The sequence below is a fragment of the Fundulus heteroclitus genome, unplaced genomic scaffold (assembly GCF_011125445.2).
Source record: "Fundulus heteroclitus isolate FHET01 unplaced genomic scaffold, MU-UCD_Fhet_4.1 scaffold_192, whole genome shotgun sequence".
In the NCBI taxonomy this organism is placed as follows: domain Eukaryota; kingdom Metazoa; phylum Chordata; class Actinopteri; order Cyprinodontiformes; family Fundulidae; genus Fundulus; species Fundulus heteroclitus.
This window is the reverse complement of record NW_023396604.1, coordinates 109,999-134,397: the sequence shown is the minus strand read 5'-3', so window position 1 is coordinate 134,397 and position 24,399 is coordinate 109,999. Positions and strand designations below refer to the sequence as shown.

Below are 24,399 nucleotides of genomic sequence, written 5' to 3'. Positions count from 1 at the left end.
TCTAACACATAATGTGCTTTAATCTAAACCCCTGTCTGAATCTAGCTCTGACTGTGTGTTGAGGGCCGTTGGCCCCCTGGAAAGTCTGCCTTTACCCCGATCTCACAGTTAGCTTGGATTGGTTTGTAGTGCTGTAAAGTTATCACTTCCAGTCCCCTCACCTGTAGTAGAAATAAGTTGTCATATCACTGGGAGCTAGTAGAAAAGTATATATGTCCTATGAGTGATGGCAACTAACTATCTGGTCAGAAAAACACGGTTTGTTTTAGTTGACTCATATCAACTGATTTATAAATCTGTGTTAATGGATAATAACAGTAATGGCTTCTCGGCTGTCGTTACTTATTGGGCTGTTCTTCAGATTTTTTGGGGCGTGTTCCACCAGGCTGGATCCAGAGCTTAACAGGTGCCGGTCAGAATCAGAATCAACTTTAATCACTACGTTTGTGGTTAAAAACGAGCAATTTGACTCCAATGCTCACATCATTAAAATAAATACAGAACATGGCAGGCCATCCACCGCTGCTGTTAGAGCAGCAGTGCTAATGTAACACCAGTTCAGCCGAAGTGCAGAAACCTAGATCTGTGATGGACGTCTGTCATCAGCAGGTAGGGTGGTAAAACATAATAACACGTTAAATCAGAGAGGCATTGATGGCGTCATGGTTCTGCTTGGCTCTTGGACGATGGAAAAGCTAACTGGTTCTTCTGCGGCACCAGTCGAGAACAGGAATCTCTGTGGTGGAAGAGCCCTAAATAGGTAGAGCTACGCTGGTTTAGCTGCCGGCTGCATGGTTCTGCCTTTTTTTCAGTATTAGCATAAATTCTTCTTAACTCTGCCCACGCAGGAACGACTCCAGGAGGAACAGTAAACGGAGCGGAGAAGCCCAACAAGGACTGCGCCTCTCGAGGCTTCCGAGAGCTGAAAGAAGCGCTGAAGATCCTGGAGAGCTTAAAGAACATGACGGTGGAGCAGCTGTGGACAGGCGGCTCGCCCACCTCCCCGACCTCCGCCGAGCCCGCTTCCACCACCAACGTAGCAACTTCGCTGACGCCAGCGGCGCCCGAGAAGCCCACCAAGGAGAAGCGCTTCCTGGACGACATCAAAAAGCTGCAGGAGAACCTGAGGAAGACGCTGGACAACGTGGCCATCGTGGAGGAGGAGAAGATGGAAGCTGTGGTGGAGGCGGTCGGCAGCGGAGGCGCGGGAACCGAGGTAGGCGTCGTCGTCGCTGAGACGTTGTGACGTCGTCTGATGGCTGAAGGTGTTTAAGCTTCTGCTGCTTCTCAGGCTGAAAGGAGTGGAGAGGAGAAGCCCCAGCAGGAGCCACAGACACCGGTGGGTGGGCAGGAGTGGCCCAGCGAGTTCCTCAGTGACACGCCGGTGCTGTGCCAACAGAGCGGAGGAAAGCCAGGAGTGACCTTCACCAGTGCCAAGGGGGAGGTGTTCTCAGTGCTGGAGTGGGCACCGGGTGAGAGATCCACACACAAAGCTGTCAGACAGCTGGTGTTCTGTAAGACTGCTTTTAGATCTACTAGTACCCATAAAAGTATTCATACTAGGGGTGGGCGGTATGGACTCTAAATGTCTAATTGTGATAACGATAAAAGTGATAAGACTATTACTGGCTTCATGAAGTCTTTTCAGATAACTGTGACTTCATGTCAATTATAGCCCCATAAATACAAATACTGTCCTTTATAAAAACAATGCTACATGTACTAAAACAAAATTTGAAATATGTTTCATCAGGACACAAGTTGCCTAAAGAAATGTTAATTTTTTTTTTTTTTTTTTTTTTTTTTTTACAGTAACGACATATAATTCTATTTTGAATTTATTTATTTATTAATGATCTGAAGAACATTCAGACATCACTAATTGGAATTTATATTTCTCAAGATAAGCCCAAATTCTTATCATAAGAATTTTTTCACTGATAAAACGATAAGATAAAGGCCCAGCCCTAATTCACACCCTTTTCCCATTTTGGCACATTACGACTACAAACTATCGTGATTGAATGGGACTTTATGTGATGGACCCATACTCTACAACACTGACAGCATCGGGTCTTTAGGGAAAATTAGGAGTTCTGTTTTAAATGGCAGAAGTTCTGTAAGGGACCCAGCAAACGTGTGGAAGACATCATTCTGCTCAGATGAGACAGCATTTAACTTTTTGGCAGTGGCCCAATCTCACTGTGGGATGCTGTTCTTGAGCTGCTGCTGGGAGGATGAGTGATTCAGGAAGGGAACGTGTGAGAGGCTGCTAGCTGACCCTTAAACAGCCAAAGCTACAAGATAACAAAAGAGACCATTTCAGCTATTAGGCAGAGAAGAACATGTGAAGCTGTCAGTCTCTGGCCAAGTAACGCTGGTAGAGACGTACCTCTAAAGGTTTGTAGCGACACTAGGAGTGAAAGATGGTTCTACTAGAGGAGCTGAATACATTACCCGCCAGACTTCTCAGGTTTTTATCTGTCCTTTCCCTTCACACATAGGCACTGCTTAGTGTTGACCCATCACATCAAAGTCCAGTAGAATTCATCAGAGTTTATTGGTTAAGAAGTTGAAGGGGTGTGAATACTTTTACAGGCTACCTGTGACAGGGAGCTCAGTTATTTCCTTTCCAGTATCATATTTCTGCCCAGGCGATCTCATCTTCTCCTTTTCTTTCAGACACGCATTCGTTTAAGAAGATGGAGTTTCAGCCGGCAGAGGCAAAGAAGTTTTTCAGCACTGTGAGAAAAGAAATGGCTCTGCTGGCTACGTCCCTGCCTGACGGGATCATGGTGAAAACGTTCGAGGACCGCATGGTGACTCTGATTTCCTGCAGTACGTCAGCCTCACATGGAGGTGGAGGGTTTATTAAAACGTCTTCTTTCCCCCCCCTGTGACCCAGGACCTGTTTTCAGCGCTGATCAAAGGGCCCACCAGAACCCCCTACGAGGACGGGCTCTTCCTGTTCGACATCCAGCTGCCCAACATCTACCCGGCCGTCCCGCCGCTCTTCCGCTACCTGTCCCAGTGCAGCGGCCGCCTCAACCCCAACCTGTACGACAACGGCAAGGTCTGCGTCAGCCTGCTGGGCACCTGGATCGGCAAGGTGAGCGCTGGCGTGGGGGAACCTCGGTTCAACGCTTAAAATGGGCCCACGGTGCCTGATTGTTGTGGTTCTGCTGTAATCCCCAGGGGACAGAGAGGTGGACCAGCAAGTCCAGCCTGCTGCAGGTCCTCATCTCCATTCAAGGTTAGACTCTTCCCTCGTTTCCTCTTTCCATCCATGCTGATTTGTTTAGAGGAGCAGGCAATCCTGAAACTAAACAGATCTTTTCATTTCATTTTTTTCCACACACATAACTAAATCACATAGTTTAGAGAGCTAATCTAAAACAGCTGCTGGCTTGATAACTAAGATCACCATTCTGTAAAGAGATCCCACTTCTGAGGAAGTGCGAGTATTGGCACAGGGACCAGCATTAAGCCTCTTACCTTCTTCCAAGAGTGAGTGCTAGTTCTGTCCAGGAAGTGTTAACAATTTGTTGATCACTGTGATCTCTTTGGGGTGAAACATGACGATGCCTGTAGTTACCAACCAATAGGAGCGCTTGCTCGTCGGCCATGTTTCCACACAGGACTGCCCTGTCACTACCCGATCCGTACCATCAGCTCTTTCACGCATGTGCAAACAGAATAAGCAAGCGTTTTTCTTGCTTTTATTTCTTTTATCTTTTTTTGGGTTAGATGTTTGTTGTTGTATTTCATTGTAACTGCATGAATACTGCATGATTTAAAGGGAATAAGAAAAATACGGGGGAAAAAAAAGTTTAAATCACATTTCAACGGACGCTTTGACTGCTCTGAGCGTGTGCAATGATCACGTCCCACAGAGCAGAAATTTTAATTCTCCATCAGTGTTGATCAAAGAATGGATCCGTTTGCAGTCTTTCCTCACCTGCAGGTGTTGTGGCTTAACACAAAGGTCATCTATTGTCTGATGCAATCTATTTTTCGAACAAATTAATGGGACATAATGGCATTTTGTTGGAAAGGATGGAAATACTTTTTCCAGTCCTTTGAAACTAATCAAGTGCATTCAATGGTGACCCGGAAGTTATTCTGTTTGTGCATGCGCAAAGAAACAGATGGGACGGGTCCTGCTACCGGTACCGATGGGGCAGTGACATGCCCACCTACTTAGAAATCTTCCCAGGTGTGCGGGGCAGAAACGTTCGTCTGCGCGGAGGAGCGTGGAAGCCAGAATGACGTAATAAATAACCAGGCTTTACTGCTCATACATGCTGCCAATAGCCAATCAGAATCCATTTTCTTCTTTTTAAACGGCTAAACCTTTTCTAAGTGCTCTGGGCATCATATTATGTTGATGTTTGCTCAGAAGGGCAAACATGGCTTTATTTTCATATTTATATTTAATACATGATGTTCAAAGTTATTAGTCCAGTGAAACACTTCTTAAATACTTAAGAAACAGTCTCTCCTCCTTCCTCAGTGGAAAAATAAATCACACCCCTTAAGCATTTTGGCATGTTATAACTCCAGAGTATTTAGGGGGGATTTATGCAATTGACCAACATAAAGTAAAGATTGAGGAAAAAAGCCGTGGATTAATTAAAATCAGAAAATGTAACAAGAATATGTTTATTGTTACCTAGTGCTGTTACTAGTTGGCTTCAGAAGTGGCCTGATTAAATTTAGTCCACCTAAACTGAAAGGCGTCATTGAGAGAAGCAGCTAAGAGGCCCATGGTAACTCTGGATGAGGTGCAGGGATCTGCTGCTCAGGTGGGAGATTCTGCTCATAAGACGGCTATTAGCCACAAATCTGTCCTAAACGGAGTAGTGCTTAAAGTTTCCCCACGCTGTGTGGGTCTAAACTTGTTTGTGTGGGAACAGTAACATCTTGAAGTGTGGTGGCAGCATCAGGCTGTGGGATACTTCTACTGGCCCAGGGAAGCAGGTCAGAGCGGATCGAAGGATGGATGGAGCTAATCACCAGCCGCTTTTTCATTAAAGGGACACATAGAGCAGCCGTAAATGTTATGTTCTGGCCAGTTTTGCTAAGCTTAGGATGGACATACTACTACTCAGCAATAACAGCTCCTCTGAGTTGATGTTTTCTAAAGTAAACTCTGCTTTTCACCCATCAAAACTCTAGCTGTAGCCAGATGTAGTATTTTCACATGCTGGAGCTGCAGGGAGCTGACCAGCTTGTCTGCCTGCAGGTCTGATCCTGGTCAACGAGCCGTACTACAACGAGGCCGGCTTCGACAGCGACCGGGGTCTGCAGGAGGGCTACGAGAACAGTCGCTGCTACAACGAGATGGCGCTGATCAAGATGGTGCAGTCCATGACGCAGCTCCTCCAGAACCCCATCGAGGTCTTCAAGCAGGAGATCCAGGAGCACTTCGCCTCCAGCGGCTGGCGGCTGGTGCACCGCCTGGAGGCGTGGCTGGAGCTGAGCGAGGCTGCCGAGCGGAGCCACGCGGCGCACTCCTCCTCCAGGAGCCACCACCCCAAGGACGAGCAGCTGCTCCCCGGTCTGGTGGCGGTGGCCCACAGCAGCCCCGCCAAGCCCGGCGAGGAGGGGGCGCCGGCAGTCAGCAGCATCCTGGAGGAGGAGCTGGAGGATTCAGGACTGAGTCCGTCCACCACAGCAGCCGCTCAGCAGGAGCTGAGCCACAACTCGGACTGCGACAGCACTCAGGGGAGCGTGGCCCCGGGCGGGGACAGGGCCGGCCCCTCCGGCTCCGCGCTCCGCGGCGGGACGTCGGATTCAGGGCCCGGCACAGCTGGCTCTGCGGCGGGGAGCCAACCAGTGGTGCGACCAAAGAAGAGACGGAAGAGCTACCGCAGCTTTCTCCCAGAGGGCAGCGGCTACCCAGACATCGGCTTCCCGCTCTTCCCGCTCTCCAAGGGCTTCGTGAAGAGCGTGAGAGGCGTGCTGCAGCAGTACCGAGCCGCGCTGGCCGCCGCCGCCGTCCCTCAGCACACAGAGGACAAGTAAGTGCCTCCTCAGCGTTTCCCCGACACACCTGCACTGTCCCCTGCTCTCTTCCTCTCTTTCACCTGCCTTCAGTCTTAGAGGGGATGATTACTACTGACAGAGGGAGGGGGGCTCCTCTAGCCAGCCCTCCTGAGCTGCACTGTGCCCCCCCACTGCCCGCCGTCTTCCCCCCCACCTTTCCGTTCTCTCTGCTCCTGCTGCGCTCACCTCTGCATTCTGACGCTTTCTGCGGTGGGATCAGCACCTGATGGAGGTCCACCTCATTAATGTGTTTCTCTCTCCTTTAGTTACCCCTCAGATGAGTGTGATGGCTAACACACACACACACACACACACACACACACACACACACACACCGATCGGTGTGCTCTGGTTGGGAAGCACACTGAGCTCCAACCAGAGCTGCTGCTGCTGGTGAAGCCGCTGCCCCTCTGTCACATGACCAACCTGGATCTGCTTTCACTGGCTGGGTGGGTATCACCGGGTCACCACGCCCCTACAGGCCGCCGGGGGAACCGCAGCCGTCTGTAGCACTCCTGACGTCACGGCCGTGCCATCCTGCTCCACCAACACATGAAGCAGGTCTGACTCCGGGGAGGGAGGTGGGCAAAGACACCCGGCGTTTACCGGCTGCAAGCTTTCTGCCAAATTCTCCTCGGTCACAGACCAACTGCCAGCCGGCGCCGCTTCACCCGCACCGTCACCGCGCCGCCGTTTTCCTCGCCCAGCGCCACGGCGGAGCCACGTTTACACCAGACCGCCCTGTCTGTGTGAGGACGGCACCGCCCAAGTGAAACGCTGCGGAGCCGGATGTGTGTGCTGTGATTTAGGGGGTTGCTTTTGTTTTTTTGTTTTTAATAGAGTGAAGGTGTTGCATCACTGCATAGGACACAGTTTGAAGAGCTAAAAAGCAGCATCCATTCCATCATCTCCTGTCAACACATTGCCTTACTTGAATAGTTCCTGATGAGGTGGTGAACAGACCTGCTGGTGGTACAGACTCAGTAAAAACCACTGCACCACATCTGGCTGTCCGCTCCTCATGCTGAGTGTCGTTTTAATTCCTCCTGGTTGCACGTGCAGTTAAACAAGCGGTGGGGGTGGGCTTCTTTCACTCCGATCACACGGTTTATCCTGGCAGCCAGGGCAGCGGAGCGAGATCAGAGCACAAAGGGGATCTGGAAGCTCAGGTCTGTCCTGCCTGGATGCAGTGTGGAGCCACTTTAGTTTGTTTTTGTACCAATTTAACCACCGAATTCATTGCTTTGCTGAAGAATGTGTTGTGAACTCACCTTTGGGTGCTTCCTGGGGGAACTCAGCAGTCTTTGTTTACATCTTTTTAGATGACAGCTTACATTTTCCACATTATTGCGCCTCTCATAGTCTGGAACCACCTGAGTGCTTGCTGTGATCTGACGTGAACCAGAGAGCGTCGGCTCTCTCTAGTACTTGAACTACGGACTCTGAAGCTGAGAAGTGTTTTTGATAAAGAGCACACTGTGCCATTTTGGACCTCTGAGTAGAAGTATGAGCCAAGAGCTGCTGTGTTTTAAAATGAATAAAAAGATGAGTGAGTGTGTATTTTGCATCGTCTTCCGTGCTTTCCCTCCGTCTCCCCCGAGTCTGTGTCCCGTCACTCCCGCCCCGGATGTGTCCTCGTCCTCTCTGGGTTTTGCTCTGTCGCCGTTCGTCTGCCTGTAACGCTGCGAGGCGACGTTGGCGCCCAGGCCGCAGCGCCTTTACGTTCTCCCCTTCTCACCGCTGTCCATATCAGAGAAAACTTCACGTTGAGCCTGGAAGCAATATAAATGCCAACAGCTCTTTTCACCTTCATCTTTTCATGAACAAACAGAAAATGTGAAGCGGCAAGTTAAAGTCCGGCAGGATAATCCGGCCTGTGTAGAATTTCCTGTGTTTGTGTATATTGTTCTGATTTGAACCATTCTTCTGATTTTTACTGCAAGCAGTTTGATTTCCAGCCAAAGCATGTATCATGTTGCTTTAAGCCTCTTTGGATGGGCTCCACAAAGAACTTGACTGTACGATGTCTGCATCTCCACAGTGGCCTGTTGTTGATTATATATAAAAAAAGAACTAATAAAGTTATCATTTGTAGCCTGATTCTCTGTACAGACATCATGACTATTGAAATATACATACAGGTACATACAGTATATATTTAACACAAACTTGGGTTCTGATGGGTCACCTGGATGCTTGGGGCGTATATGTACATAATGCTGAGTGTACTGTATTAAACATTTGTTTTTTTTAATGGTTTACTTTGTTGCGTTAAGACGACTGTATAGTGATGTATTAAACTTTGCAAGCAGTACCATGAAAACATTCTGGCCTTTTTTTATTCACATCTGCAGCATTGTTAAAAAGACAAAACAAATCTGTTAATTCCACAATAAACAACATACTGGAGCCCATTGGACCCGACCCACTGTTGGAGACATGAATCGGCACCAAAATGAACCGACCTGCTTCAATCGGTTCCTGTTGCATCTGAGTTGGGCTCCTGTTGGAGTTACTTTCAGCTGATTTCCAGCAGGTTGTCGAGGCGGTCGTGTCCCTTGAACCTTTTCACGGTTTTCGTTGGGGGTCCATGTGAGGCTTAAAAGATTTCTAGATTCTTCTTATAAAGGCATCCGTTTAAAATCGAGAACAGGTCTCACTAAGAGCCAAAGCGATAACGATATGTTCAAACCATATGAGAAGAAATGACGAGTTTTGTTTTAAGACGTTTTCAACTGAGCCACGTTTTCTTTTTAAATAACTTTTTAGAATGAGCAAACCCCACATTTCCCCCTTCTGCTCTGACCCTCCTAAATAAAATCTAGTGCCTACAGAATAATAAATGTGTGTCCAGCTGAGGAACAGTAAAGCCAGGGAGAACGTTCACAGCAGGGTTACTTTCTAAAACTATCTCCCAGGCTTGGAAGGTCTCAAAGAGTCTGCTGTAAATATGGAAACGGCTGCAAACTTAGACTAGAGGCTGGTGATCTACCCGGAAACCGTCCAATTTCTGAGATTTCTGCTCCATCGGACTCTCCTTTAGGGCGCATGCAGGTCAGTGCTGATGTCTTCTTTCTATCCTCCACCAGTCCTGCATGAATGGGCAGACAAAGCCAGCTGGGTTTTGAACCTTTACGTGGCACCAAACGTTCAGAGCTTTAGCGGATGAAGAGGGAAAAAAAAAAAGGAAAACGATAAAGCAGACCAGAGGCTGTCTTTAATTTATTGGATTTTTTTAATCAAAAACACTCGTGCAGATTCTTTAATTTATTAGAAAACATACAGACATTCGTCTAAAATCAGAAAAATAGATTTCTTTAAATAAAAATAAGACTCATTCAGTTGTCAATTTTCCAGAGAAAGATTCAAACCATTAGCTTAAACATGTGAACACAATAGCAGAGTCCCTCACTCAAAGGAAACCTTTACTGTCACTTTGACCCACAAAGACCCGCTGGACTCTGCTGTGGACTGTTGGTTCCCTTTTAAATATACTAATAGCACTAGACAAGATGGTTTGACTGCTTTCTTGGGTTTAAAGCTCAATGCAGATTTCTAGAGACATCACTGCAATTACGTTCAAAAATAAAATCACGTTCTTTGATCAATAATGAAAGAAACTATAAAGATAAAAGGAAACTGTCAGCAGGCATTACAAATAAGTAGGTGCAGCAGCAGATTTTAGCCACCAGGAGGCAGCAGATTCAAGGCACAACAAACAAGTTAAGGAACCCTAACAAAGCAAAGATGTGCTCCAGCTCAGGGAACGTGGATGTGGAGGTGGAGTTCTTTCTAAAACGTGTGTTGGAGCAGAAAGCAGAGCAGGTGAAGTTCAGCTGTGACACCTTCAGGAGGAAAACACGACTAAGTCCTCCACGGTGTGACCTCACGCTGTGCCGCTGCAGACCTCTGTCTCCTGAAATAGCAGCTGAGAGGAAGAAGCAAAGTTCAAGCGTCCACCTTCATGAGCTCACGCCGTTTAAACTCGCCATGCACCGGCCGCATGGGCCGCTTTTAGGTCTCTACAAGCACACTGCAGATGAAATTTGGTCTTAAACAGTCAAGCAGTCAGTGGTGTTCTGAAGAAAACGCAGAACTTGACAATAGAGATGTGTGTGTGCAACTGGAGGCACCTTAAAGCTTAACAAACCAGCTTAAAGTCACTTAGTCGTCAGCCACCTTCTGGAATCATGGTGAGCAGAACCAAAGTGACCCGTCAAGAGCATTTAGGAAGTCCATATCTACTATCAGAGTCTATTTTAACAAGCTGCCCCCAAACTGCTGCTTAAGGCTCCTCTGGGTTTCCACATGTCCAATAATATCTGAGCCTTATAAATGTAACATACCCAACCATGTTTCTGCTACTCCAACTACCACGGCTTAATGTTGAAGACGCCTGGGCGGGTGACGGACCGCTGCAGCGGTGCAGGAAGCAGAGGATGGCAGGATGTAAAACAGCAGACGAACAGAAGGAGCAGATGAGTCTTGGAATGCTCCAAAGGATGCAGCAGCATGAAAACTCACTGATGCATTTAAGACCCAAAAACCATCAGCTGGGATACGAGGAGCTGGAGCCACATGAAGCTGTTCCAGTGAGATCCCCCCTGAATACTCAGACGCTGTTTGGTTTACTATTCTGGAGCATCGGTTTCCTGTCTGTGGCTCACTCAGCTCCGCTCCACAGGAGGAGACCAAAGCGGAGCACAAACGGCGACTTGTAGCAGCGATTTGTCGGGTTAAAGCGGAGCCGGGGACTTGTGGGTGTTGGAGGCACACTCACACACACACACACACACACACGCAGTCCGCGTTGCCCTGTAGAGCAGCGATAAAGCCATGAAACTAATCCTCTGCTGTTGCATAAGACTGAGCTGAGGCTGCCGTGCAGCAGCGGCTAACAATAAGAGTCGCCGCAGATTAAAGATGGACATGATTCACTTCTGCCTGTTTGGCTTTTAGCTCCAGTAATGCACTCAGAAAGAGCTACGGAAGTGTTTTAATATTCAATAAATAGACGTATCAATATTTCATACATTTTAAAGCTTGGTTAAGATCAGAGAAACACGGTGATGGATGCGTGTTGATTAATGAAGCCCACAGAGAGGAACTGTGTATTCGGGTGGAACGGCCTGATGTTGCAGAAGTATTCACACCCTGTAACTCGTGTAGTGTGTTTTATTGGGATGGTCTGTGGAAACAGCAACACGTCGTAGTGCAGAGCGGTAAAGTGAAAGTTAAATGCTACACGGTTTCAGTCTGATTCCCCTAAATAAAATCAAGATGCAACCAGCTGCCTTTAGAAGTCAGTAATAAATGAAGTGTTATTTCATCTCAGCATAAGTCCTGCTGTCCTGTGAGGTTTGATGGAGAACAAACAGCATCATGGAGACCAAGGGACGCACTAGTTACAGCTTAGCCCCGAATGACTTACGTGTGAGCAACATTACGTCTCTATATGTACAAAGCTGGTCGAGACATTCGGCCTCAGGGAGGCCACGCTTGGTGTTGATCTGTCACAAAACCTTATCAGCTGCATCCAGGTTTGTTGCTGTAATGTAACGGAATAGCGATGGAAATACTTTAGCGAGGCTCTGCATCTGATTAACACAACAGCTTCCCCTGCTGCTGCCCGGGTAAACACTGGATTTTAAGCGTGTGTTCACACTTGGCAGGTTTAATATAACTGCTAACGATCGGTAGTGTAATTGTTGAGCTTATTGGTATCGGTACAAGTCTCGCTGCTGTCAGCATGGATGTCTGAGCTCCTGTTTCCTCGCAGCAAAATGCTGCAACTCCTGGAACCTTTATCTGTTTCAAACGGTCTCTGTGGGTAGCACAGAGCCATTCAGAGCCCATTTACATCCAGCGAGAGCATTTATGCAACATCTGTTCCATCAGTTCCCTTTAAGGCAGACCAAACTGCTGCTTTGAATCTAAAGAGTGAATGTAATGTGCAAAGACAATGCTGGTTTTTTTTAGACGTCTTACCCTAATATGTGATGGTGTAAAAGATAAATGTATGATTAGGATGTTTGGTTAAACAATCGGACACTCTTGCTGTTACGTCCAACATCACAGCATCTTCAGGTGAAGCGTGATCTGAAGACCTCCTCCTCCTGAACGTGTCTGACATCATCGCGCTCGTTAAGCAGCTTTAACTTCACGCAGCGGGGATGAAAGCTGCCGCCGCTGTCCGCTCGTCTCATCCACTGATCAGCCTCCCGAGGCCTCCGTGCACCTCGGCCTGTATCGCTCCGTACTCCACCACTTCTCCGTCCACCGTTATGATCCCTTTGCCCGTACCGGGCTCCAGCCTCAGTGCCTGCACCTTAACGTGCACCAGATGTTGGCAGTTCGTATGCAGATGTGTGCCCTTCTCCATGGCTAAAAACAGTCTAAGCAGTGCATTGCGAGATATCCCCGCTGTCACGTAGAAAAGATGAATGACTCCATCGTCCAAGCGGGCGTCAGGAGCTGCCAGAAGGTCCTCGGCCAGGTGGGACTGATACATGGCCAGCATGAGGACAAAGTCTTCCTCTGGCACCAGCACCCAGTCAGACGGCAGCGGCTGATCCAGAGGTGGCAGCAGGGTGTCGGGGGGGCCGGGAAGGTCCTTGGTGGCACTTTGGGCAGATTTACCCTCCGTCCTCCTCAGTTTCAGGGAGTTGTTGGAGTGGCAGGTGTTGGGGCAGGAATCTTCCGATGGTTGTTTCGCAGAAGAGGACGGTTCCAAGCAAGAGGCTGGATTTCTGCAGCACGCTGCCGCGCCTTTCTGCAGAACGTTGTCCTTACTGCGCCCCCTGCTGGCGGGAAGGTAAGCCAGCTTACCCTTGTAGATGCGGAGAGACGCCAGCCTCACTAGCGTGCCAACGGTGAACCGGGCGGCTCCAGCGTGGCGGTACTTCTCGCTTTCCACGTCAACGTCGGCCACAAAGCCCCAGGCCAGGGAGAGGAAGGAGAAGAGGCGATCGCCCGAGGACAGATGGAGGGAGACCAGGTCCATGTGAGACACCAGTCCTTTACAGAGCAGGAACCCGCAGCTGACAAGGAGCTCCTCGCTGGTCACCTGAGGGACTCTGAAGGAGAGGAGAAGATAAAGCTTATCACAACAGCCATGTTAATCACTTTACTTCATGACATGAATCTGCGTTCTGTTGATTTTGCCTAAAACTTATTGAATGCTGCGACTAATAAAGCAGAGCAGGTCTGGCACTGGAATGCCAAAATGATCAGACATTCTTCTGACTCAGATAATAGGGTAGGAGTTATAACAGCAATGAAACAACGGAGGAGTGGATTACTGAACAAAACTGGACATCAGCTATCTGAACAAGCTGCCCGATTTGTAGATGTGCTAATTTAGCCTTTAATCAGATAAAATCCAGCTCTCCTGATAATCAAACCCCACAACAGTTTTCATCAAACTGAATTCTGTTTTGAAGCACGATCCAGGTGATGTCATCATGGGACTTCATCTGCTGAAAAAAAATCTGTTACTTTGGGTGATCTGTAAAGGTTTGTGCACCTCCCTGTGTGCATCATTGAGACTATTACTTTGGAGTAAAAAAAGAAGTAGTTCTTCATTAGCAGTCCACTGATACACTCAGAACCCCCTGGAGCTAAACTGCTGGACTTCAGGACAGTGGCAGACATTGCTGACCAAAAAGCTAGCTTCACAAACTCATTCCGCTAACCAATGGCTGTCCCTAAGTCTGTGTAACACGTCTTTAGTCAAAAGCTGCTGCAAGCACACATGACAAACGTGTGCAGCGCTGCGCAGGATGTGCTGCAACGATGCGAGAGAAACAAGAAACCATTGCCTCTAAACAAATGAACAAGCCCAAAATCACTGATAATAAGCAGATGTAGCAACACTCCTGGAAGCCTGGAACACAATGCTGAGTGCTTCCAGAGGTTCCTTTTCCCCTCTGTCATCAGACTCTTTAACAAATGTGCAATAAATCATGACTTTTTGTGTTACTTATTGTAACATCAATAATATTGATATTATTATATTTATTGTACCCTGTCTTTGAATTGAAAAGTATAAATAAAAATTGGTTTCATCATTGCTGTGTACAAATATGTTTTCTTATCCATAACATGCTAGTTAATTATCCCTCAAGGATTGCCATAGGGTAGGCAGTAAACCAGCCGGTGTTTTACATGAAAGTGTTGGAAAAATAAGAAATTCCTGTGCAGGAACTTTTTTGTGTCAGTAGGTAACTTTACATCTGAGGCAACAAAAATCACATGTGGGGTTCCCCAAGTGTCCATCCTGGGTCCCCTCCTATTCAATATCTACATGCTCCCTCTAGCTCAGATCATAAGAAACAACAACATCAGCTACCATAACTATGCAGACGACACACAGCTCTACATCACCATGTCACCAGGTGACTATGAACCAGTTCAAGCACTGAGTAAATGCCTAGAAGAAATCAATGCCTGGATGTGCCAAAATTTCCTTCGGCTGAATAAAAACAAAACGGAAGTAATAATCTTTGTACTAATGGAGAAGCAATCAAGAGTTAGCGCAAAGCTTCAGCTAGTAAATACTGATCAGGCCCAAAACTGGGAGTAGTGATGGACTCAGACCTGAACCTCTAAAGGCATCTAAAGACAATTATAAAGTCTGCCTTATATCACCTGAAGAACATTTCCAGGATTAAAAGACAAATGTCTCAGCAGGATCTTGAAAAAAAACTATTCTATGCCTTAGTAATCGAATGGATTACTGCAACGGTATTTTCACAGGTCTGCCTAAAAAGTGGATCAGACAGCTGCAGCTGATCCAGAACGCTGCTGCCCGCGTCCTCACTAAAACTAAGAAAGTAGAACACATCACCCCAGTTCTAAAGTCCTTACACTGGCTCCCTGTATCTCAGAGAATAGACTTTAAAATCCTTCTGTTAGTCTATAAATCCCTGAATGACTTAGCACCTAAATACATCACAGACTTGTTATCAGTAAATCAACCATACAGACCACTGAGGTTTTCTGCCACAAGTGTACTCTGCATACCCAGAACCAGAACCAAACATGGAGAAGCAGCATTTAGTTCCTTTTGCTCCACTTATCTGGAACAATCTTCCAGAAAACTGTAAAAGTGCTGAAAGTCTGAGTTCCTTCAAATCAAGGTTAAAAAAAAACATTTGTTTAGAGCTGCCTTTAAACGTTAATGTTCAATTCAAACTGTTGCAGCAAACTGAAACTTCATTAGATTAACTTTGCAGTCCAATTTATCTTGACCTATTGCTACTATTCCACTGCAATGTACTTTCTTCTGGATATTTTCTTTTCTTTAATCTGTTCATGTACAGTACTTTCAATTTTGTTGTTACTGACATGTGCTCTACAAATAAACTCACCTTACCTTGCATGAAGGCGGTTTCAAGTGCCAACTCTGAAATTATTTAGCGTTTTTATTGAAGTACCAGGGAAACTATTTAACAGCAGAGCTGTGTGACACAGACTGCTCCCTCTTCCACATATCTTGTGACATGGCCTCTTGTTCATGATAAAAGTAAAGCTGTTCAAGGCTTCTGTATAGTTAAAATAAATCCTTAAATAATTTAACAGTCTAACACATAACAGTAAATCAAAGCTTTTTTTCTCTCTTTAATATTAAGGCACACTGTCATTAATTTCAAATGAACCTGATCAAAATAGAATATCTTGTGATATGGTGACTTCAACATTTTCATGTGTCCAGAAAAAAAGGAAGTTATTGAAATTGATTTTGAAATACAAAATAAGGAATAATTTAGTAGTTCCTTTTAACTGAATTTAGTACTTTACTTTCATTTGTAGTTCAGAGTCAGGTTAAATTTAAATCAGCAGGTAAAAGCTTTACCAAAATTGGTCACAAAATCACCATTTATGTTTTAACGTTCCATCCGAGCAAAAGGAAACGCATGAGGTCTGCTTTGATTTGACATAAAATGAGTTAAGGTGACTCATTTCTAAAGTGTTCAGTAGCTGTACAGTCAATGGCATCAATGAAATATTGCAGTCATGTCGCTCTGATTGTGACGAGTCGTTGTGTCTGTGTTAAAGAAACAATGCAGAATGTCTGCAGTATTGACCTTCATCACATGATGAAACAGAAAAAAGTTCCAGCTTCTGAGATGTTCTCCATCAAACAGGATTACTCTAGTGTAACTTTAAAGCTACTCGTTCCCCACATTTCCACAACGTTTCCAGAGAGCAGAGATGATGCAACAGACTGGAAATGTGTCCCTGTCCAAACTTCCTGCTAACAAGCTGCTGCCAGTAAAATCAACCTGGAATCAAAACAGAAATTCTGCATAGCAAACATGTTGTTTTAAAAATGTGCCAGCCTCTTTGTTCTGTGATGCAATCAGTAAAATAAATCACTTATTTACAGGATCTATCTCGTTCAGACTCAGTTCAAAAATGTTCCTTCAGTCTCTTTGGAAACCATTAGCAGACTAAACACCTACAGCTTGAGGAGGATCCTCTGCCGTGCTGCTTGTTCTGTTTGTACACAGAAAGAGCTGAGCCAGGGAAACTGTGCATAGTTCATTGCATACCACCAGACACATTTTAGCTGCCCTTCACTTAATTCTCAAAGCTCCAGTGGAGCCAGTGTTCAGCTGGTAATAATACCAAATGAAATCTGGCTCAGGCCAGAACAGGACAACAGACACATTTTCTGGAGTGCTTTCTGATGAGGAGAGTGAACAATGCAGAGTCTGGTCCCTTCCTCCTATTGTAGCTGGTGTTCTGGACAGAAGAGCATTGTTTGATGTGAAGCTGACTGGCAGATCCGTCCAGGTGATGAATGAATCTGGCTCTTTGGGTGAGAAAGAATCCCCAGATTCTCAGTTTACAGATCTCTCAGTTTACTTTGTGTTTACTTTATTCGGCTCGGTTTCACTGTTCTCTGGAATCCCAGGGCAGAAAGAAGAAAACAAATCGCACACTTACATAGGAGTTGCTCAACAAATACAAACACAGAGATTCAAAGAGAATACAATGGTTAACCATGAGAGAATAACACAAAGTTTACCTCAGCTCCAATAGAAAAGTGGCCTAAAAAGAAACAGAGTGCTAGCTTTTGTTCTGAGAGAAATCAGATGAAACTTTAAAAAGGGACGACAAACCAAACTGTGCTGAGCTAAAGAAGCCTCCAGGCCAGGATGCAGATCCATTAAAGCGGTGCACCCACTACCTGCAGCTGAGCTGACACATGAGCAGACCAGTGTGCATGGAAATCCCAACAGCATTACAGTGCTGACGCAAAGATTTAGCACAAAATCATTTAACATAATCATATTGCTTTGATTACACTAAAGAGGATCCAACTATACCTACAGCTGCTATTATTACGTACTGATTATGACAATTATAGGAATGTTACCTGCAACATTCATTATTAAATCAATAAACACCTCCGACAGTTCATAGGCAATGTCAGCTGACTGGAAGTTTGCAACAACAGGTGGGGGAGGGGCAGCCCAACATTATTCTATAGTCAGCACTTTCTCTAGCACCTCAATAAACGGAATAAGCCACAGCAAAGGTGTGATGAAAAGTGATGTTAGGTTGACTGGAGTGCGTCTACAGTGCCAGCAGAACTTGATCGTGGCCTTGAATGTGTGCTTACACATCCACAACCCCGCTCCACCCAACCCTCTCTGACCTTCACATCACTGCTCCTTCTCGTACCCTTAGCGCCTCCTCTTCCGTTCACTTCACTGTTCCTCCTTCCTGCCTCAGCACCACGGCAGCAGAGCTTCTCCCGCTCTGCTCCCAAACTCCCACCGGAAATCCCCAATACTGACACTTTCTCTCACTTCACACAAAACACATCTGTGTAAAAAGCCTACTCACTAATTACCTGTTCATCGAGACTTTTTAGTGTGGGTTGTTATCAGGTTTTTGTTAGATTTATACTGTGTCCCCAGGTGCTCCTAAAGGCACTTTCAAATAAATGTTTTTATTCTTATTCTTATTATTGAGAGTTTAAATACTTTTTATAATCTGCATTTTCTGTCCTTGAACATCTCTCTTTGTTCTGGATGAATTAACGTTCACAGATGGACAAACTATTAATAATTGATAGACATACATCGTAGTCTGACAGCCGGACCGGAGCATACGCGTCGGAGCCTCAGCTGTTCAAACACAGCTTCACCTGCAGTGACACAACAAAGGACTGCTAATCATCTATCTAGGTGTAGCTGGCCACAATGCTTCCACTTCAGCAGAGATACCTGTTATTAGACGGCGTTGAAAAAACACTGAGCACAACCTAAAACTGCCTCAACTAATCTAAAGGACCAAAAGCCCCACACTCACAGCTTGTGTCTTCATTTGTGCAAATGGAAAAAACAGCCGTGATTACCTAAGGTGACTCAAATTGATGGAGCTTTGGATGAAAATTTTAGCCAAATAGTTCTCAATTAACTCAACACAGTGTGCTTTCAGTCAGTCATAGGATGATCTAACTGTGTACACCAGCGTAATGTATGTGGCCCACACTACTGTGCTAACTGTGTGGTTTGACTAGTTTCTCTTGAACTCTATGCTGGGTGTTATTTTTGTTTTACAGCACATCAACACATATGATACAAGTAGCTAAATGATATGAACGATGAATGAATAAAAGTTTCAACATATTAAACTGTCTTTTTTCCTAAAGTTGCAAAATAACTCTGCTCTGTAGGGATTATAAAAAAAAACTTTAAAATGTGCTAAAAGGATGCAGCAAAACCTCAGATAATAATACAAGAAGGGAAAATAAATGCTTAGTAGTACATGGACATGTGGTTTCATTTCTGTTCCTGCATGTGACTTACCCAGAGTAGTAATGTACAGATGCAGCCAAGGCATTGCCTGATCCACTAGGAAGGATACCCAGCGGTGTGCGGATGGCCTCCTCCCAGTCGGGTCTTTCCAGCAGACCATTTATCACCTGATATACAGAAGACACAGCTTGGATTAGGTGGTTTTCTGAAGCACAGACATCTCCCACTCCTCACAGGATAACTATGAAATGTCAATTAATTGACACGTTAGGAACATACATTAATACTTTTTTTTTTTTTTTTACAATTTAGAATACCGTTACATTGATTTCACCAATGCATACTTTCCTGTATTGTGTCTACCTCGCTTCCATGCTGATGAATATGAATAGTTTCAGTAAAGTGTTGAATGACCTGGTAGGTGAGATCGGATCGATGTGTTCACGCAGAAATTAATAAGAGATTAAACAGTAATGATAGCTACATTAACATAATCTAATGTTCAGAACCAAATTCATCTGAAGACCTAAAATAAAAGTCCGTGTGACTCTGCTGTCTTTATTCATTTTCTTCTTTTGCAGATGTAAACCAGCCATATGTGTTAAAGAATTAGATGATTAAGAATATCAAATGATTTTCATGCATCTGCAATAATCTTGCATGTCTATAATGACTGAAAATGTTAGTAATGATCACGTCTAACCATGATGTGTAAAATCCACTCTGCAGTGAGAACAGGTTGTAATATAAACAGCTCAATATCTGATTAGGGAGAGGACTCCAAAACCAAAACAACAGAATAAGCGTCTCCATGCCCAAAAGCACGCCTCAGAGTGACCGTGTGTCCAGGAGGAACAAACCTGTCAATCACCAAAAACACTGCTGCCGTTTTGGATGGTTCTGATAAAGTTGAACTATGATTAAAGTCTGATATGGAGTGAAATTGAATGTCTGAGAGGAATCATGATGCTGTTTGACTGCAATTTACCACTTCACCATCTACGCTGCTAATTTCTGCCATTTCCAAAATGAGCGTACGCATGGATTCTCAGACCCATTGGAGGAAGAGCTTGTTTGAGTTGATATCTCAGCGTAAAGTGCTAGAGGGGAGGGGCTTAGTTCATGTGACAACAACAAAAGCTACAGTATCAAGTTTGAACCAATAGCTTGTCTAGAACCTTCTAGAAAACTAGTTTTTCAAATAAACCAATAACCTAATACTTTAATTTATTAATAAGCCCAGAGTGACATTAAGACAATTTCTATTTGAAATTATATACCTGATATAAGTCAAATTCAGCTGCACAGCTAGGTTTGTCAAACATATTGACACTCTGAAACGTATCTATACTCAAACACTGTATCTGGATTCAATACTAATTTACCATAATAGCAATAGTAAGTATTCTGCATACGAGGCAGACAAGGAAGGGAAACCCAAAGATCTTGACAAGCATGTATGCAAATGGTGCTTTAAAGTGGTGGCAACGAAGTCGAGTAGCTCAACAAACTAGGCCAAACATCTCAAGGACCGACACCCTGGTCTTCATGATGTATTACAACAGGTTAATAAAATTAAGTTTGTTTATAATTTAATTTAATACATTAAACGTATTACTGGTCTTAGCGTGACCGGTGTTCCACATTAATGCTGTATGATTAGCTCTGGCTAGCATGCTGCTAGGCATGCGTTATATTAGGCTTATTTTCCTTTGGAACAGCTTTTCACTCTGTCTGATTCACAGGAGTTTAAACAAAGAAAAAAAATCATATATCTTGAGTCTCGGCCAAATTTCCTTCAATACCAACATTGCAAAGCATGTCTGTGTAACAATCTCATGCTGACTTTATATTGGACTTCCTCAGTTTTCGCTATTGCATTATAATGGGTCGGTTCATGTTAGTGAATATGCTTTCAGTAACTTGAGAAAGATTTATGCAGACTAGAGATGCACAGATCAGAATATCGAAGCCAGTTTTAGATCTCAGGAGTTTGTGAAGCCTTGACCTACCGATACAGTTTGCAGGAGGTTCTGATATTTATTAAGACCTATAATATCAGAAGGTTTAAAAATAGCCACACAAGTTATTTTTCTAGCCTTCCTGTCATAAGTGGTCATTAATTTCCTTATGAACAAAAGTTACATTGTTCTGTATAATCACTGTAAAGCAGATGTCTTATATAATGATTAGCGCAGCTAGCATTATTTAAACAACACCATCCATGCTTGTTACCTATAGACACATGATACTGCAACCGTCTGACTTTGATCCTTCTTCCTGGAGTAACTACTTCTACCTAAAAGAGTATTGTTGTCAGTGCACCCTAGAAGTGCTTAGTATGGTGCATTCACTGAAGAGAAAAAATGATTTTTTAATTTTCGGACCATTCACCGGTCAAAGCCAATTAAGCTCCCTATTGGTTAATCCTGTTTACCAGCAGATTTTTCAGAGCATCTCTAATGCTGACATATTTGAGCTGTTATCATTTTAGATAATCCTAGTTGATCAATGTTATATACACCATTGTCTTGATGTTTAAGGCTCTGAAGCATTTATCTTCTTTGATTGGATAATGAGATTTGTAGCACTGCAGGCCACAATGTACAGTCAGTAGGCATGTACTGGTAGGTATACCACAGTTTCAAAAGGCATGTCTTCAAACCACAGCACGTTTCACCATACCAATGCCATGACTTGAGAGTCCTTTATGACTTGACATTGAAGAATGTTCAGGGATCTGTCCAGCTGAGCTGCATGACAGACAAATTAATCATCTTCATTTGTCACTTCAGCTTTTACATTCCAATGAAACATGTCCTCAGCAATTAACCCATCCCATTTTGGGGACCCAGAATGGCAGGCTATGGGTTAGCGCTCGGCTTTAACCATTCTAACCAATCATTCACCTAACCCTAACCACTCTTCTCCTTGAACAGCTGCTGGAAGCTGTCAGTCAGCTATTTAAAAGGTTTAATACCTAAAATGTTTTGAAAAACTACTTTTTGCTACTTGTTTTGAATATCATAATATTTTGGGTGTTTTTGTTGAGATGTTATAATACTGTGGGACTCCCTAGTCCCACCCCATTGGCGTAAGAAGAAAAGGAAACAATGTGAACTTAAGCAGTGCAGCAGCATATTTTAGATGTTTCTCTTCTCTAGCACACCTGATTCCAAGGAAATGAATTGCATCACCATCAAGTTCTGTTGAAGTGTAAAGCGATCACTTAGTCCACATGAGTTGTAGAGAAGTATGCCAGAGAGAATGACAACAATTCCCAATTAAATCCTATTTAGTCTATTTAAAAAATATTGAAAAATATTCTAGAAATATAATAGAACAAAAAAAGCTGCCTTTTGAAATGTTCTTTCACCTATAATGACTAAAATTAATGAAAAGAATGCGAGTATACACTTATTGCATGACATTGGTCTATGAGACAGTATCTTTTCTTTGATCCTTTCTTGCAGGTGATTTTCTCCACCTGAAAGTTCTGCTTAGAATACTCTCCAAGCTGAATTGAACATTTTCTGAAATCTTCAGTTTAAAATCAGCCATTTCACTATATGGGGGGATATAACAGCCAGTATGTTCAGGTCTGGTCATCTAAACACACCACAATCTCCAAAAACCCTAAAATGTCACGAAGGACTAACAATGGACTCTTGCAGCCAGCACAAGGCCTACTAGAGTATTTTGGGCCCTCGTGAAGCCTGTTTGTAATGATTTAGTCAGAGGCATTCATGTCAGTGGCCTGTTGGAGGTCTCTTTGTAGGGCCCTGGCAGATCTCATCCTGTTCCTCCTTGCACAAAGGAGCAGATACTGAGCCTGCTGATGGGTTAAGGACTTCCAACAGTCCTGTTCAGCTGTCCTTGATTAAGTGTCTGTCTCCTGGAGTCTCCATGCTCTTGAGACTGGGCGGGGGGACACAGCAAACCTTCAGAAAATGGCTCGTATTGGTGATCTATCCTGGTGGAGTTGGACTGCCTGTACAGCCACTGTAGGGTCCTGGTATCGCCTCATGCTACCATTAGTGACACCGACCAGTCCTGTTTTTGGGGTTGTCTCATTGTTGCCCCGATTTGTACATTAGTGCCTCATGTACAAATCGCTCCTCATGCGGAGCAATCTTTAACACTCAATTTGGCGCGTACAAAAAACAAACATGCGTGAAAGTGTGCGGTAATCTGTGCAATTCTTCGTGCGGCAGCAACACAAACTTCTTTAATCAACAATTAAAAACTACAAAGCACTAAAACTCACCCAAATCCACCAAAATATAACTCCATTCAGTTTTATGTAACCCAAGGAGCATTGAACCTGATGTTTTCTCACAAGTTTGACCTTTTATATAAGTCCCTAGAAATAAAAAGAATCACATTTAGCCTTAAACAATAACATAACCTCATAACCTCAATCAGATGTAAACTGAATATTCCTCTGTTTTTGTCACATGTGGATGTAATAATCATCGGTCTGTGTGCCGAGGCCCAAGTATTGCATGTGAATCATCTAACGAGCTTTTTAATTTTCATAGAAAAATAAAACGAGGTCACATCAGCAGACTCGTTTTCAACAAAACGGATGTGACGAGGAGGAGACGATCACACATGTCCATAAACAGCCGTGTAAAGTTGCGTGTATTGTTGAACGGTGGCAGCGTGTTGGCACAGCTGGAGGACATCACTGATGGATGAATGCAGAGATCCTACTGACCAGCTGGCAAATGATGATGAGTGGATTATTATTCGGTTCAGATTGCCCAGGGAAATAGTTTTTTAACTGCCCCCAGTGTTACTGGGAAACAGGGAAACTTGGTAAAAACTGTGCGTCGGCGGTGTCGTTTCAACTTCTAACTCTGCTGCGGTCTCTACAGCCCGAGCTTTTCATGGGGAGCTGATTGAAAGGTCGGGTAGTTAACATCCCTGAGCCGTCCCAAGCCGGCCTCCTGGAACGATCTCATCCATGTTGTTCAAATACATGACATTCCCCTAAACCGAGGCTCTCATTTGCAGCGAGGAGTGTACTCATATTGCTATAGTCCTGCTCAACTCAGGATCCCGCTATACTGTCAAAATAATTATAATTATTCTCATCTTAATAGGTTTTGTCTTTCTGTACCTCGTGCAGAAGTCCGTCTCCTGACATGATGACTAAAGCGTCCCACTGTGACAGCTCAGCGTCTCTCACACGCTCTCGGGCATGATTCTGCCTCTCTGTAAAACACACACACAGAAGAATAGATGTGATGCAGTGCAGACATTCATTTCTTGTGTTATAGATGGCCACTTTCAGAATTTCATCCTGCTCACATAACAGGTCAGGGTTTGTCTTCTTACAGGTCAAGCTCCTTATGTTTCAGCCAGGGTAAACCCTCTGTGTGAGTGCTAATGGGTGTACTGAAATGTGAGATATCACCGTGACACAAAAGGCTTGAGATCAGACGAGGAGGGAGAAGCAAGAGTAAATGTGAGGGGTGGTAAACTGTAATCTCCTTTCCTTTTCCCTTCAGTTCCTAAATTAAAGAATCACAGAAGGAAGGAAAGTTGATCTACTGTCTTAAATGAAGCT

At 44.5% G+C, this 24,399-nt stretch overlaps 2 protein-coding genes across 4 annotated transcripts in view; one reads left to right on the top strand and one right to left on the bottom strand.

Moving 5' to 3' along the window:
* The window catches only part of LOC105919947 ((E3-independent) E2 ubiquitin-conjugating enzyme UBE2O), a 52,588-nt gene extending 44,217 nt beyond the window's left edge, over positions 1 to 8,371 (top strand). Inside the window, exons 17-23 of one of the 3 annotated variants that reach the window (XM_036129611.1) lie at positions 840 to 1,216; positions 1,292 to 1,472; positions 2,683 to 2,819; positions 2,906 to 3,109; positions 3,196 to 3,253; positions 5,246 to 6,023; positions 6,315 to 8,371. In XM_036129611.1, coding sequence (XP_035985504.1) covers positions 840 to 1,216; positions 1,292 to 1,472; positions 2,683 to 2,819; positions 2,906 to 3,109; positions 3,196 to 3,253; positions 5,246 to 6,023; positions 6,315 to 6,342 — 1,763 coding nt within the window. In that variant the 3' untranslated portion in view covers positions 6,343 to 8,371. Of the gene's footprint in view, positions 1 to 839; positions 1,217 to 1,291; positions 1,473 to 2,682; positions 2,820 to 2,905; positions 3,110 to 3,195; positions 3,254 to 5,245 lie in introns of all 3 variants that reach the window. The other 2 variants (XM_036129612.1, XM_036129613.1) reach the window with 2 other exon arrangements.
* A 3,646-nt stretch (positions 8,372 to 12,017) lies between these two features.
* LOC105919948 (sphingosine kinase 1) overlaps positions 12,018 to 24,399 on the bottom strand; it is a 54,837-nt gene continuing 42,455 nt past the window's right edge. Inside the window, exons 3-5 of the mRNA XM_012855420.3 lie at positions 23,950 to 24,044; positions 18,876 to 18,991; positions 12,018 to 13,124 (exon numbers count right to left, since the gene is read on the bottom strand). Coding sequence (XP_012710874.2) covers positions 12,251 to 13,124; positions 18,876 to 18,991; positions 23,950 to 24,044 — 1,085 coding nt within the window. The 3' untranslated portion in view covers positions 12,018 to 12,250. The remainder of the gene's footprint in view (positions 13,125 to 18,875; positions 18,992 to 23,949; positions 24,045 to 24,399) is intronic.